Source organism: Musa acuminata, chromosome BXJ3-7, assembly GCF_036884655.1.
Source record: "Musa acuminata AAA Group cultivar baxijiao chromosome BXJ3-7, Cavendish_Baxijiao_AAA, whole genome shotgun sequence".
Classification (NCBI taxonomy): domain Eukaryota; kingdom Viridiplantae; phylum Streptophyta; class Magnoliopsida; order Zingiberales; family Musaceae; genus Musa; species Musa acuminata.
The window spans coordinates 4,908,130-4,924,036 of record NC_088355.1 but is presented as its reverse complement, the minus strand read 5'-3'; the positions used below and the strand labels follow the sequence as shown (position 1 = coordinate 4,924,036).

The 15,907-nt window shown below is 35.4% G+C and overlaps 1 protein-coding gene across 7 annotated transcripts in view; it reads left to right on the top strand.

The window, feature by feature from the left end:
• The window catches only part of LOC103990444 (uncharacterized), a 33,212-nt gene that overhangs the window by 14,896 nt on the left and 2,409 nt on the right, over positions 1 to 15,907 (top strand). For 4 of the 7 annotated variants that reach the window (XM_065159960.1, XM_065159963.1, XM_065159965.1 and 1 more), the window contains 12 exons: positions 970 to 1,067; positions 2,430 to 2,624; positions 5,497 to 5,742; positions 6,427 to 6,522; positions 6,638 to 6,732; positions 6,824 to 6,891; positions 7,000 to 7,083; positions 7,158 to 7,237; positions 12,093 to 12,175; positions 12,262 to 12,355; positions 12,566 to 12,639; positions 15,181 to 15,287. In XM_065159960.1, coding sequence (XP_065016032.1) covers positions 970 to 1,067; positions 2,430 to 2,624; positions 5,497 to 5,742; positions 6,427 to 6,522; positions 6,638 to 6,732; positions 6,824 to 6,891; positions 7,000 to 7,083; positions 7,158 to 7,237; positions 12,093 to 12,175; positions 12,262 to 12,355; positions 12,566 to 12,639; positions 15,181 to 15,287 — 1,320 coding nt within the window. The remainder of the gene's footprint in view (positions 1 to 969; positions 1,068 to 2,429; positions 2,625 to 5,496; positions 5,743 to 6,426; positions 6,523 to 6,637; positions 6,733 to 6,823; positions 6,892 to 6,999; positions 7,084 to 7,157; positions 7,238 to 12,092; positions 12,176 to 12,261; positions 12,356 to 12,565; positions 12,640 to 15,180; positions 15,288 to 15,907) is intronic. The other 3 variants (XM_065159962.1, XM_065159966.1, XM_065159961.1) reach the window with 2 other exon arrangements.

Genomic DNA, 15,907 nt, shown 5'->3' with positions numbered 1-15,907 from the left:
TGCTGTTTACCTATAATGAGATTGCTGATATCTCTGATTGAGACTGTGTGTACAAAGCAGGATTGGAGTGGGAGGTAAAAGAACAACCTGCCATTAACCTTTAATTTGAACCAGTGATCTTTCATGTTTTGTGTTTCTGTTCAATTTAGATGATTAATTTGATCCCATGGATTTTGCAAAAATCAAGGGAAAGCATCGATCTCTTGTCACAGGTGTAAAAGGAATGTGAACCAAACCATTCTTTAGGAACATAATTTCTCTTTGTATAATGGAATTGTGCAAAGGCCTTTCTATATTGTCTATCTGAATCCTTCTTGATGACCCAGCCTTGACAATTGTAGTTCCCCAAAAATCTCTTTATTGCTTAGTTTTTCTTCTTGCAAAAGCATGAAGAAAATAGGCAACAGCACTAATATGATCTAGTAATTTTTCCTTGGAAAAGCCTTCCCTTTCTCTCATCTCCAAATTTTGGTTTTGCTCCTGTGTTTGAATTAAGTCAAGTGTGAGACTTTTTATTTTCAGAAAATTATCAAAATAAGGGATTTCAGCATCAGGCTTAAGTCATAAGGCTAGTGTTTGAGACACATTGATATAAAATGTATTCGCTGCACATGAGTAACATTGAGTTGCTTTAAAACTGACCCTCTTGGTTTGAAATAAAGTAGTAGTATTTTAATCATAAATGTTTTTCTGAATCTATTGCTGTATGTCCAATTATTTTCAAACTTTGTAGTTGGTTCATGAGGGAATTGAAGTTAACTTTTGGTTAGATTATGCAAGTCAATCATTTGCTGAATTGTTGTATGCTTATAGTTTGTTTGTAATAATCAATAAGCTTGCCTTAGAAACTTTGGGTAGTTGTTGTTTTGTTTTCAGACTCCAACGTAAGGTTTAGTGATGCAAATCTATTTATGATTATTAGATGTTCTAAACAAGTGACAATGTAAACTGAAACTTTGATCTGTTCAGGTTTTTCTCATGACCAACTAGAGCCATCCATATTCTCTACTTTATTTCACTTATCGGAGAAGAGGAGACATCCAAGTGTTGTTTTTGAGGCCCTTCAGGTATAATATCTTAGTGCTTATTTTTTCTAGTTGTTAGTTGTATGTAAATTGTAAAGGTTCTTAAATTGCATTTTGATTGAATTTGCCAGTACTGAATTAATTTTCTCCTAGATGAATGTAATACAAATTACAAAATGCTGATGAAGACTTAGTATATTCTTCATGGCTTTTAGCAATTTGGGCCATCTTAGGAGGCTCACCTTGGTAGCAGTAGCTTCCTTTGATGGATCAAAGAGTTGATAAAGGCTTAAAGGGTATCCAATAATGACGACAATGAAAAAAAGCCCCAGTTCTTGAAATTTCCAAACAATGGAAACTTATAATGTGAATCATCTACAAAATAAAACTAAAGATTTTCTGGATAAGTGGTTAGAAAGCAAGCACTAGTATGATGATGGTGATGTCAATATAAAGATGCAAATTATAATGCACCCTATACAATTCAGAGTTTATGATCTTCCCTATAGTTCTGGGCAAGCAAGCAACCAAGTTCATGAAAGTCACTTCTTATGATGTTCTTTCATATATCATGCATTGGAGATTACTGATTGCAAGCCTTTAATTCCCACCAGATTAGCCAATTTTTTTCTACTACCAAATCTTTGGACAAATTGAGTAGAAGATTTTCAGAAATAGAGCAACTGTTGAAATAACAGTTATTCTTCCTGTATGCAAGTCCATTATGCTCAAGTCCATTATGCTTAATTGCCATTGTGCTGTTTAGGCTACTAAGGGGTCACAGCCTAGTATCATCTAGGCAAACCTTGTCCACTGTCAACCTGGGGGCTGAGTATTCTTTTACAAAGCAAAGTGTTAACAGGACGATGGAGTGGAATGCTGATTTAAATGAACAGAATGCATTGCAATGAGAGAGAGAGAGAGAGCGAGAGAGAGAGAGAGAGAGAGAGAGAGAGAGAGAGAGAGTTTAGAACTGTTATGAACTTAAGCAGACAGGCTATTAACATATTGTTTTCACTAGACAAATTACTCGGTCTTTTGTCTTGCTTTATTGTAGCTGAGCAAAGACACAATTCCTAGATCTAGAGGAAGCTATTATTTTTTTCTGCTTGTTTTACTTAACCATGATTTATTTAATTAGTAGATTCTGATCACTCTTCTCTTAGTTGCTTTGGTAGCTCTGTAGATCTGTTTCGTTGTTTGAATGCTTTAGCCTGTTCCTCAGCTTGCTACTAAAATATACTGAGATAGGGGTTTTTTATTTAAAAAATTTCTCATGGATAGAGGTGTAATCGTAAATTGTGCATTCCTGATTAGCTGATTGGTATCTAATAAATTCTTCTTCATGTTTTATATACTATTCAATACAGGCATGCACTCTTGATTTTTGACATTATCTTTTAGGTCTTGAGAGCAGTGGCACACAACTATCCAAGTATGGTAACTAGATTTTGGAGACAAGTATCTGATAGTGTTCATGAACTTTTGCACGCAAGGAATCATGAATCTAGCTGTGAAGCAGTAGCTGGTTTTTGCAAGGAAGAATTTAGCAAAGCTGTTGGAGTAACCACAGAAAAATGCATTATGGCTGCTATTAAGGTAACTTTCTTATATCATTTGATAATAACAGTTGAAAATCTTTATATGTAGACAATCCTTATAATTTACCATTTATTTGAATACTCATCACCCTTGTATCTACAATGCAGCTTATACATACGTATCTACTAAGATAAATGGTCCTACATGTCATAATGAAATTATGAAAGCATATGTCTATTTTTGAATTCCAACAGTTCCTGTTCATCTTTCAGTATAATGTCAAAAAATGAGTTCCAACTAATTTTTTTATTGTTGGCCATTTTAATAAGCTATAATGAGGAAATTCACAACTTCAGCTACTGGTAAGTTGTCCCTAATGGAATGGGATGCTGCTTGTTGATTTCAAATTTTAATGATTATGTTCAATAATCTTTCTATTTCTTTGGCCATTCATTCCTCTCCTTATTCAACAATGGGTGGCTGGCAATGCCAGCGGTAACCAGTCGGGTTGGCAGCGTCAGGTGGCTTTAGGTAAGGATTGATCAAAAGGATTGATTGTCTTCGAGAGAGATCGGAAGATGACGATGACAACAACAACAAAGCCATAAGTCCCAACTATTTGAGGTCGGTTACATGAATGTTTTGCTACCATTGAAATCTTCGAGAGAGAAGGTTAGTAACAACAACCTTCTTCTAATCTCTCTCGGAGATCAGAAGAAGATTATTAAAATTTAAAAACCCTAAACATAAACTTAACAGAATAATATTTTCAAATTGAGGGGTAAGCTCAGTTTATGTGGGTTACTAGGCAGCCTGTGAACCAGACTGGACTAGGCAAAAAGCCCTGGTCCACGTGTCGGTTCAGCTGTAGACTGGTAAATACCATCCTGTACATACATACTGCCATACATACATACTGCCTGGTGTTTACCTGTTTAGGCGGTATTTCAAATCATTGCAGAAACGAATATTCTGTGCTACAATTTAATAAAATATGATCTTTGTTAGGATTGACCCAGCCAGATTCTGTTTCTAACTATTTTGGTAATACCAACCCACTTATATAAGAAACCATCTTCCTTCCACAAAATGTAAGGTCTTGCAATTTCTTTCCAAAAATCAAGGTTCACACCAATATCTCAAATCTCGTGCATGAACTTGTTCTATCTGATTCAGATAGGTGTACTGTCCAAATAATTTGAGATGACGCAAAAAAAGCAAAGAACCCAAAACCTCAATACTGCTCTCAATATTACCATATTGCAAACAGAATGGTACGCCTCACCCTTTCCAGCTGGCCATTGGCACCATTCATAAACAGAGTCTTGAAATGCCATTCTTTTGGCAGGCTAGTGTATGGATTTGAGCTTAGCAATATGGATTTTCTCCATGATTCAGCTCTAAGAAGGGCACAGCTGTTCCTTAATTTGAGATCATGTACCATTCTCGTCCGTTGTCTTCCTTTTTCCATTGTGTCTCATCTAGTTTTAATTGATTGATTCTTTATTAGTTGAACATTTGGCTACTGAGCTCGCTGAATGATTCATTGCCGATAAACTCTTCTGTTCCATTTTCTGGTTTGCAAAAGACTAGACTCAATGGAAAAATTCCAAATTTGAAATGAATTGGCATTTTAGTTTTCATCTCTTGGAATGGAAGGTGTATCTCAGTTGATGCCTCCATGTGTTTTCCTTCAAGGAGCCAAGGTTCAAATTAAAATTCAGTTTTGATTTCCAAGATTTATGTGGAATGTCTTTGAAAGTCTATGTTATGATGCTTCTTTGAAGAGAAATAAAAAAAGTTTATGTTTCTGGTTGAGTATTACATTGAAGACCCAGACCTGTAGCAGACTGCAGTGTAGATGGATTTCCGAAAACTTACTACAGCCTGTCACTGTTTAAATCTATGGACCTTAATAATGACAGGTGTTTTGTAGGGTTTTTGAAGATCTATTAAATTATTTTTTTTGCAAAAAGTTCAAATTATGAAAAGTTGATGCCTGAATTTAGGGTTAATTCACAAAATGATTGCTATTCATGGCACAGTGGGGTGTCAAAACTGTCCTGACACAACATACTGCCATGTATTTTGGCCTGCCCATGTGTCAGTACAGCATATGTGGCTTGGCATGGCAAGATAGTTCCTATTCAAGGTACATTGTTTTAAAGTATCATGCACTTCACTATATACAAACATTCCCCTTCTCACCATCATCCATTAACACTACCATGCCAGATCTTTAAAGAGAAATTAAAGAACATTTTTTTAATATTCTATTAGGCTCATTAAGACTCTAGTAATGCTGTTGCAGTTGGTCACCATTGAATCTTATAATTCCTTGGATTTAAAGGTTCAATATTTTCTAATGTTAGCTTTCACAGAAATCTTATAAAAACAAATTTAGAAAAAGATTGTGGACTTGACTCTTTGTAAATGTTGTCATTCTCTATAAATGACAAGGTTTTATATACCAATTGGAGCAGAATGTTCTGCTGGTATATACCCATTCATTCAAGGATTGATATCGGACCATATAGGTCATTACCGGTTGGTGTTCAGTTTGCTATCATATTTTCTTCTGGTGATAAGTTGCTATACCACTTGGTATATCAGCACAGTTGCAGTCCAAATGGTTCCTAGAGAAGGTATCAACTGAGGTCTAAATCCTTGCCATATAGAAAATAAGGAATCTTCATTGTTTCCCATTAGTATTCACAACCATACATACATGATGGTTTGCTTGTATGTTTACTCGCAAAATGTGATGGTTGAGCCCTGGCCCAATAAATTTATTTTACAAGTACAAGTTAGTTGTTTCAAGCATAGTTTGAAATCTCGTGATTTTCTAATGTAACGATTTAGGCATTGCTGCATTCAATCTTTCACTATCTTAACCACATGAGTTGATTATTTAAAGCTTGTGAATTAGGTTCTCGATGAGTGCCTTCGTGCAGTCTCTGGATTTAAAGGAGCCGATGACCTCCAAGATTTTAGATTACTTGATATCCAGCGTATTTCTGATTGTACCAGAATTAAGAAGATATCATCTGCTCCTTCATATGAACTTGATGGTCCAGTGGCCTTAAATGGAGATTGTGTCTCATGTGGGCTTGAGCAGTGGAATGAGGTTATCGTAAAGCATCTACCTGAGTCACTATCACATGCCTCTCCAATTGTAAGTTATAGTATTGCAAGGTCTAGTCTTTCAATTTGCACCACAATAGTTCACGGTCTGAACCTAATGTATCTTATGAGTCTGAATTTGCATATGCATGTTTCCTTATTTTATTGTTGTTTATCTTTATTAAGCTTAGATGATCAGCAGAAGAATATCTGAATGAGTTATAGATATGATCTCTTCCTGACTCATTATTGCTATTACTTTGTATTCTTTTATACCTGCTAGTTTGGGCCTTCTATACAAATAGTGGATGAATATTAGATAACGACTTTAGCCTGGTTTGTGGAATTCTTCAAGGTCTTGCCGTCTTGGTCTTCTTATATATTTTTTCTCAGCAAGAGGGTTCATCATCATATTTCTTATTGCTTTTGTATTCAAAATCACACAAAGGACTTTGAAATCTCAAAACAATATCTATTTCATGGATTTATGTTTATATGGCATTCAAAATTCAAATGTGAGACGGCGATCAATATATTTCAGAAGTATTAAACATAGGGGTTGAGTTCACTTGATTTCACGTGTTTGGAGGACAATCATCTAGGGTTTATGGTGCATAATGATGTAGAAATTTCATGTAAAAATGAGTTATTCATTTTTTTTCTACACGGATTGTAAACAAAATTTCTTGTAGTTCTTTTGGTAGATACTGATCAACTCATGCCTATGCTAATTCAGGTGAGGGCAGCATCAGTTACATGCTTTGCTGGGATGACATCAGGTGTTTTCTCCTCTTTGACTGAGGACAAACAAGAATTTGTTATTTCTTCAGCTGTATGTTGTGACAAATACTAACATAGATCATTGACAGTTTCTATTATTAAACAAAAAAATTAGGATTTTTTTTGGTAAGTAGTATATGGAAGTATTTACCATGTGCATTCCATAGGTTACTGCAGCATTCGGTGATGGAGTTCCTTCTGTCAGATCAGCTGCATGTCGAGCCATTGGTGTCATAACATGTTTCTCAGAAATTGTTTCTCGGTAATTCTATCTTGGATGTTCTTGCATCTCAAATTGCAGTGATTTAGAATCTGGAGTTACATTTCACTTTCATCGGAGTGCCATTTTTCAGATCAACAGTGATTGACAAATTTATACGTGCAGTTGATTATAATTCACATGGTCCCATAGCCTCGGTACCTACTTTTATGTTTTTAATATTGCTACCGTTACTAGAATTACAATTTTGTTTTCTTATCTTTAAAATGGCTAGTTTTATTACAATTATGTTTTTCTTCATCCAGGTACGGATTACCGCTTCATGGGCTCTAGCAAATATATGTGATGCCCTTCGCCACAGAGCAACTGAACTGGACCTGGATAGATCTGAAGGTTAGATTTGTTGCCATTTGTCTTATTTTACAGGCTTTTTACCTATATTTCATTTTAAGTTCAAAAATTCTCAGATGCAGGTGAAATAAGGCTGTCTGACTCTATCTCTCTTTTAGTTGAAAGTGCACTACGATTAACTAAGGATGGTGATAAGGTGAGGTGGTTACAACTTACAACTTACAACCAAATATGTTGCATCATATTTGTATCAACCATATTTACTTCTTACATTCTCTTTTCTGTTGGTATGATGTAAAAGATGTGTTGAACCTGTTGATGCTCTAATATATAGCAAATGCCTATTTGTTTACATATATGGATAGGCTGAATTGTGACAGTTATTTGGTTTGTGTTCCTGAAAAGGTCGACAATATTTTGTGAAAATACTAGCAAAATGGATTCTAAATTATAGTTATTAAGATTGAACTATTACTTGAACTGGCCATGCCTTGGGTCATTTGGATAATTGTCCAGACTGATAGGTCTGATGTTTCAATAAAATTTAAAAATATATATGTGTACAATAATAAATTAATTTTATATGATAAAAATATAAAATATACAAAAGGAATATGTTTTCTTGTTCTTCTTGTTACTTTCTTTTTCATTTTTTTCATTGTCTTTTTCTTATCCTTCCTTTCTTTTTCTTCTTTCTCTTCTCCATCTTTGCTTCTCTGCTGATAACATCCCTCGAGTCTCTTCCATGAGAGCCATGAGCAGCAACCTGAAGCAGGGTATAGGTGATGAGCAGTTCTTCCTTCTCCTCTCCTCTCTTTCTCCCCTACAGTTTTTCTTCCCTAGGCTGTTACATCTTTTCTGATTGTCCTATTTCTCCTTCCTTATTTTCTTCTGCTTCTTTTAGACTGGAATCAAGAGGGGCATTAGAACGTACTCAAATGTGGGTGTGGTGGCCAAGGAGTGGCGTCAGGAAGAAGCGCTTGATTGTGGCATAGGTTTGGGGGAATAGGATGTGGCAATTAAAGGAACTGGGGCCAAGGAAGACACAAGAAAATAACTCGACAATTTTAATAAACTCGTCATGTAGTACCACCCGAGGTGGCACGGTATGGGTGGCAAGAACTGGTATGACCAGTGACCGAGATGCAGATCACCCGAGTCACTATCGGCATGCCCCAGTGTACCATGTTGGTACACTAGTGCAGACTGATACGTAGTGACCTGACAAATCTCCGAAACGGGTCTGGTACCCGAAATGGCGAACCCTGGTTTAATGAAAACCATCCTATTCACCTTGTTTTTTTCTCTAGGAGGACCAGATTTTCTCAAAAAGGTTGTACATCATATGACTTTGTTATCTAGAATGTAAACCATCTAAGTCAATGTACTGGTGTAGGTGCCAAAGTTCAAAATTTTTGGTCTAGTACAAGAACAGGAACTCATCAACTGATAGAAGCTAATTGTTATGGTATTAATATGATCAGTACATACTTAAAAGTTCTAAAATTGTGGTTTATGTTTGGTATATAGGTGGCACAGTTCTTTGCCACCATTCTGTTATCTGGTTGGACTGGTATGACGCCATCAGTATACCATAATATTTATTTCTGTGGTAGATAGAGACATACTAGATGCTTCTCTTGGTTCGTGGAGATGATCAGTTGGTTCATGTTGATCTCGAATCATGCTACATGCTGATTTCTTAATTTGCTATTATTAGGTAAGATATATTTATTTTACCAAGTAATTAACTGATCATCGAATTGGGTTGCTAGTAATGGAAGCAGAAAACTCAGAGAGATTCATTATTATTATTATTATTATTATTATTATTTTTGGTTTAGTTCTTTTATTGTCATAGCTTTTTGTCTATGATCCCAAGTTCTGAATCATGTTGCTGAGATGGAAAAGATTCATGAGTTGTAGTCAGGAACCTGGATTTAGGTTTCATGGGAGTTAGAGATCATTACAACTTTAATATATGGAAAATTATGCATTAAAATAAGAAACATGTGCTCTTTTATCCAGTCCCCTTCATCATCTGATGCAACATGATGCTACGGAGTCCTAATGGTGACCTCTCTCTTGGTTGAAGCACTCGATTAATACATCACTGGTTTTAAGTCAATAGACTGTTCAGTCCATTTGTGATTATTCCAGCATAGTTAGGCGACAGATGAAGTCAAATATCGAATTCTACTGTATCCATTTTGGTTGAGATCCTGGTGTCTTGGTATAACGATGCCACAAGATGTTGCGACTGATATTAGCAAAACATTAAGCACTTGAACCCTTCTCTAAGAATACTAAAATTTTCTGAGTAAAGATTTTAATTTCTAATATCTTAAGAATTTTAAAAATACTGTTGATTCTTTTAGGGACGAGAGAAATCACAGGCAAGGTATGAACCAGAATTTATGAAGCTCAACAGACATTAAGATTTAAGATTGTGTAATTATTTCTTTATGGCTGTTGTGGTTGTTTGACCATGTGACAACATCTATTGTCTTCTTGTTGATATGTAGTAGTCAAGGTCTGCCATTTCGGGTACTGATGCTATATCGGTCACTGGGTGGACCAGTTAAAAAGATTGGTCCATACAAGTCTACTGAGTGTCAGTATACTGGTATGCACCAGATTTTGGTACATACATAAGACGTTCCCAAATAATCTATTTTAACCTAATATATCCCCTTTTCTGGTTATATATTATCAAATTAGATAGTTTGTTTTTGAAAAATAAGATATGGATTAATGAAAATGTCTCATCTAGAGAGGCAACACAAATTGAGACATTCTGATACAAAATTGAGTCTTGCTCTTGCTTTGTTAGCATATTTAACTCGATATTACAAAAATCTTTGTGTTGAGCTCACAAGGGACCTTCCTAGCGAATCAAAATAGGTTTATAAACAATATATATGTTTATAAAATACTAAATGAAATGTAAACCAAAGACAAATACCTACTCGAACCCGGGCCAATACATCTAGGATCAATATGGGTCCAATATCGAGTGTCGTCTAGGATCCTCGATATGATGGACAGAATGTCGTCTGTAGGACCCATTGATGTAATAATGTGGTCATAGTCGTTGCTGCATCATCATTGATGACTCGGTGATAGGAGGCTCTTATGAGAAGTACGTTGATGGCGCATCATCATTGATGGCTTTATGGTAGGAGGCTCATATAACAAATAGGATTGCAACAGGTATGATAGGATTTGTCATCATATCATTGTTGCATATCTTACCTAGAGAAGAATGACCAACTTCCACCATGTATATGTTGGTTATTCCATCATAATGGTAGGAAGGTTGTGAATATGTTGAATTCCCATCAGTGTCACTATTGGGTAGGCTTTATGGCATCTGAGACGGATCATCCATTCCTTCCCCTTCCCCTTCCCCTTATCCTTGCAGCCATAAATGAGCTGCACGGATCCTCGTGCTTTGTGATCCGAAACCTATGTGCCATGAGCAGTGATTTAAATAGGTGCCCGGGTGCTCAAGTGAGGCGAGGTAAGGCGAGGCCCGAGCGCCTTATGGGTGAACCAGGCGACGTGCTTCAATGAGGTGCCACCTAGGTGCTCGCTTGAACCTAGGCGCCGAGCGCCTGATTCAAATGAAGCAATCGAACTAGACTTTAAGTTTGGTTCGGTTCAATAGTGCCTAGTTTCTTATCCGCAAAAGCCACCCCTGCACACCTACGCGACCCCGAGCCATCAACCCTAGCACTGCTTTTGCGTCCGGTGCCAATGCTTTCTGCTACTGCCTCCGTTATAGACGTGGTGGATTGAAGCTTCCTCTAGCGCTGATGGACGGGTTTGACGGCCTAGCCTCCGTCCGTAGCTTCCTTTTGCCGCTGCTACTTCCATGTGCAGTTCCTTCCACCATCGAGGGAGAGGATCGTAGCTTCCTCCACTATCGATGGACACCTTTGAAGCTTCCTCTGCCCACAACATCGTCGTCTGCAGCTTCCATCACTACCGTTGTTGCTGACTGTAGCTTCCACTGCTGTTGCTGCTGTCGTCCGTAGCTTCCTCTGCTGTCACAGTTGTCATCTACAACTTCTTCCTCCACTATTGTTGTCGTCCGCAGCTTCTTCCGTCACCGCTGCCTTCTCCTTCCTCACTTTCTACTGTCAATGACACTTTTCTTCCCTTTTGCTATTGTTAAAAGTTCTTTTCTCTCCCTTTAACTACTGTAAATAGTAAATAATATACTGTTAATAGTATATTGTTAACTATTGTACAAAACAAATATATCCCTTTGCTCTTAACAGTAAAATAAGCCTGCAATGGAATATATTAGGATAGTACTTTAGATATTTTTTAATTTAATATTATATTTTTATTTATATAATCATATTTATCAATTATATTATTTTTTATATTTTAATATTTCAAAGCGCCTCACTTCGCTCGGGCAAGCGCTTAGCGCTTTTTAAGTCACTAGCTATGAGTAAATACTACTCGACCATCGTACCCTGACTCTTGAGTAGTGGTACCATGATATTGTTGCCAACATTGGACGATGGTTGTTGACGATGTTGCATCTCCATAGAATTCATGAAACGTGGACAACAAGGGAGATAGTGTCTCATCACCAGACTGAACCTGTTTCTCATCAATGTGTCCATGGGATCCCAAGACCATCAAGCTCATCCCTTTCCCTTCTTGCAAGAGTAGGATGTTCCCATGATCACTAGCTCCTCCTGTAAGCCTTGTTCCTCTTCTTATATTGCCATCAATATAATTAGGAGATACATTTTCTTTTGCAAATCTATCAAAATAAACCTCTGGGAACACTATTACAGGCTTTTCTTGGTCATTAAAAATCATATGTAATTCTTTGTTCTTCTTTTTATACTTTTCCGTTAATTGCTTTAACAAATCTCTAAATCAGCATCGTGGTTCCTTTCAGAAAATTTCAAAATGAAGATAGGTGTGTCATTTTGCTCATGTCTAGGAGATTCACTCAGAATTTCTTATTGTCAATATTTGAATTTCACTCCAACAGTTCCTAAAATTTTAACTTATTTTTATAGATTAAGTCAAATGCTGTGAGGGCTCTTGGAAACCTTTCAAGATTTATCAGATTAACTAATCATTCTGCAGAAAGTTTGCCAAGGTACTAATGGTATTCTATTAGTTAACTAGTGCATTTGTCTTTCTTATATTAGTGTAGAAAAGAAATGACTGGTTATTTTTCATCAGCAGTGGTTCAAAGTCAGCTTTTCATGGAAATGCCCACTGGCTTGAGAGAATGGTGCAAGCATTTGTTTCTTGTGTGACTACTGGTAATGTAAAGGTATGTCAAGCATTTGCTTCGCTACATTTTGCTCATGGATAACATTGTGTATCAGTAGGATAAGTGATGACTAATATCTTGTTGACCAAGCACCTTGAGAAAACAAATTCAATGGCAAAACCTCATTCTTTACAAATAATTGTATGGAGGTAGGTTGATTTAAAATCTTCCGATGGTCTTTGTTAACTTATTAACTCTTTGGTGTTTCAGGTTCAATGGAATGTTTGTCATGCCTTAAGCAACTTATTCATGAATGAAACAATAAAGCTACATGATATGTCTTGGTAAGGTTATCTCAATTTGTCCAATGATGTTGTGTATTACATGTTTTCTTTCAATGTTTTATTGCTTTACATTAAAACATCTTCAGATTTCAACCTCATTATACTTAGTACTTTATTAATTTGTATGGTCATGCGACATAGAATTTCTTATGGTGTTGAAGTGATGGTGAATAGTTAAAAGAATATGCAAATGTTACTTAATTTTCTCTGCATGTAATATCTGTCCTATCTCCACGTATTATGTTTTGAGACCAAAGTGACTTCAAAGTAAAGATGAAAAAAAAGAGTCATCTATTGGCTTGTTTGTTGCACTAATCTTTGAGCTTACTATATTTAATGAAGATCAAGTTTACCTGATATTTAATTATATTAGTTATTGTTTTGGGGATGAAGTGGTGCTAAAATTGATTTTTTTCTAGTGTCTATTTTGATATTTCTAACATGGTTTGCTTTACCGGTGTACCGACTATTGGAATGGTATTTACTAATGTTCAGACATACAGTATGGTGGGGGTGTATCGATGGACTAGTATGTACCACTCATATTGATCCCTTGTTGGATCGGTACGTACTACCTGTACTGAGCGGTACATTGTGATACGGTGAACTTTGAATTTTCTGGTTTCTCTTCCTTAACAGTTTATCATTGCAATAGTTTTTTTACAATATTTTTCTTGTTTTCGAAGCACCAGTGTGTTCGTTTTTTTTTCTTCTCTAATAATTTCTTGATTAATGTATTTCTATTATTTCAAATCATAAATGCTGTATTTGGATCCTATATCTTTTAAAAGATTTTTTTTATATTTATAGATAATATTCCTAGCTTCACCTATTAATAACCATTAGATATATTATTAATAACCAAGTTTTTTTGTATTACGGGTTAATAAATTACATTATATGATTAAACATTCCAAAATAAAATTTGTGATTTATCTACAACTCCTATGCAAATGTGGTTATGCGCAATACATTTGCATTTGCATTTGAAAGTCTACACATTTTGATCTCCTTCCCCAAACCCTACATTGAGAATACATACATACATACATATGTATGTATGTATGTTCGAAATTAAAGTTCAGATCCTGAAGTATACATGAGAGCCCCTATTTATAGAGTGGTGAAGAAATATCCCCAAATTAAGGATTATTCTGAAAAATATTCTCATCCTTAATCCAAAAAATATTCTGAAAAATATTCGCATGTAGAGAACTCAATTGGCTCGAAAATATTGGCTGTATCAATATGAAAAACAATTTCGTACAGATGTTTTGGGTTAGCAGTTACATGTAATAAATATTTTGAATTTAGAAGTTCGCTGAGTTGATCTTTTTATGAATTTACTACTTTAACCTTCTACAATAAAGTTTAAATATCTTTGTATTATGGAATTGCTTTTATGGTATATTGACATAGCTTCGGGAACCTACTATATTAATTTGTTATTCCTTGTATAGTGTTGGGTGATCAGTTTTCTCTCGTGATACTTATTTTATATGTTTTTTTTTGCATATGATTTAGCTAATAAAATAGTACATGCCTATAAAATTTTTTGTTTTGCATTTTCACAAATCATGGGCTTTTGTTCTTTAATTTTCTAGGTTACAGGACTGCAGTAAGCCTAATTGATGTTACTTCAGTGCATCTTGTTTGACTAAAATTTCAGATTCGCTTTACTATTGACTACTGGAATGACTTCTAGGGTTTGAATTCTCTATCAATTTCACTTGTAGGAGGTACAACAACAATTATAGTAGTGTTTTTTCCATATAGCTGCATGGTGAGCTTATTTGTGGAAGAAATGCAATGACAATTTAATGATGAATTACATGCAAAAGTTTCTGAAATTGAGAAGGAAAAAATAAGCAATTGCATTTTGTTAGACTGAAACAATATAAGAATTGAATATTCCATGAAGCAGCCATGGTATGCAAATTTTCGATGTACATACTGACAAGTTGGAGCCACATATACTTTACATTTTATGTACTTTCCTCAAAATTTACATCATAAAGTTCAAACTAAATTCACAAAAAATTATGATCAGTGCAGTGTTCGAGGTCTGAAATCCAAATTTCTTCAATTTACTGACACTTCAAGCATAGAGTTCAATACTATTTTGCCTGACATATGTGGGACAAAGAGAAGTCACCAAGAAGAGTGGCTCCTTTGTTTTATGGGAGGAACCCACTGAGAGCCCTTCTCTCTACTTAACCATCAAATAACACTTATCAGTGATCTTTGTTCCATAATGACCAGTTACATTTTTATGGCACTGGACTCTTGGACTTTATTGGTTTACTTGAAAGTTTTGATTTTTCAGTACTCAATGACCGTGAACTCATCATTTTCAATTGCATTGAATTGTAGCAATAGTTTCTCATGTTGTCATTTAAATTTCCATTATATACTTTAATGTGTATATTTCATTGCAGGGTAGATGTTTTTATTTTTCAGTTTGTTGTCTTTCTTCCTCGAATACCTTGGATGCGGTTGTCAGTTTGTTCTGATTATAGGCACTCTTAATTTCTTCTGCAGGGCACCTACTGTTTACAGTATTCTTCTATTGCTTCTTCGTGATTCTACCAACTTTAAGATTAGGATACATGCTGCAGTTGCTTTAGCTGTTCCAACATCGAGGCTTGGTTAGTAATAACTATCCTCTGATTTGCCGAATATAATTTGGATCCACTAGGTCATTGAGATTAAACTAGATAAAACACAGAACAATTAATGCATGGGAATGACTTGTTCTACAAAAAGAACTATAAAAGATAAAATTGACTGAATGCTTGAGGGCTGGAAGCCTGGAACTCATAAAAAAAAAATTATAAACTTGCTTTCCTTAGTACTGAATGTTTCTAAATGATCTCTTCTTCTTGATTTCAAGCATTTTTGTAACTGGTAATTTTTTTTCTGTTTACATTATATTGCTAGTGAATTTGTGATGCTATCAGTACAAGGTAGGATTTATGAATTCTCCTTTCAATTTTATTTAATTTATGTTCATCTACCCTCCCAAGGTTTGGAAACTCAGCTGCATGCTGATTAGTGTCCCTCAATGCGGTTTCTTTCTAAGTCACTTCATCTTACTTTCAATTTGTTTCTTATCAATCTCATTTATCAACTTGAATCAGTTCCATTTTTGTTATTGTTATGCCAAGGGTTGTGTCACAATAAAATGCTTTATGAATAAACCAGTCATATGGTTGGAAGACTCCAAATGTGCAATGGTTGGTATAAAAGGAGTATCCTGTGATGAAGC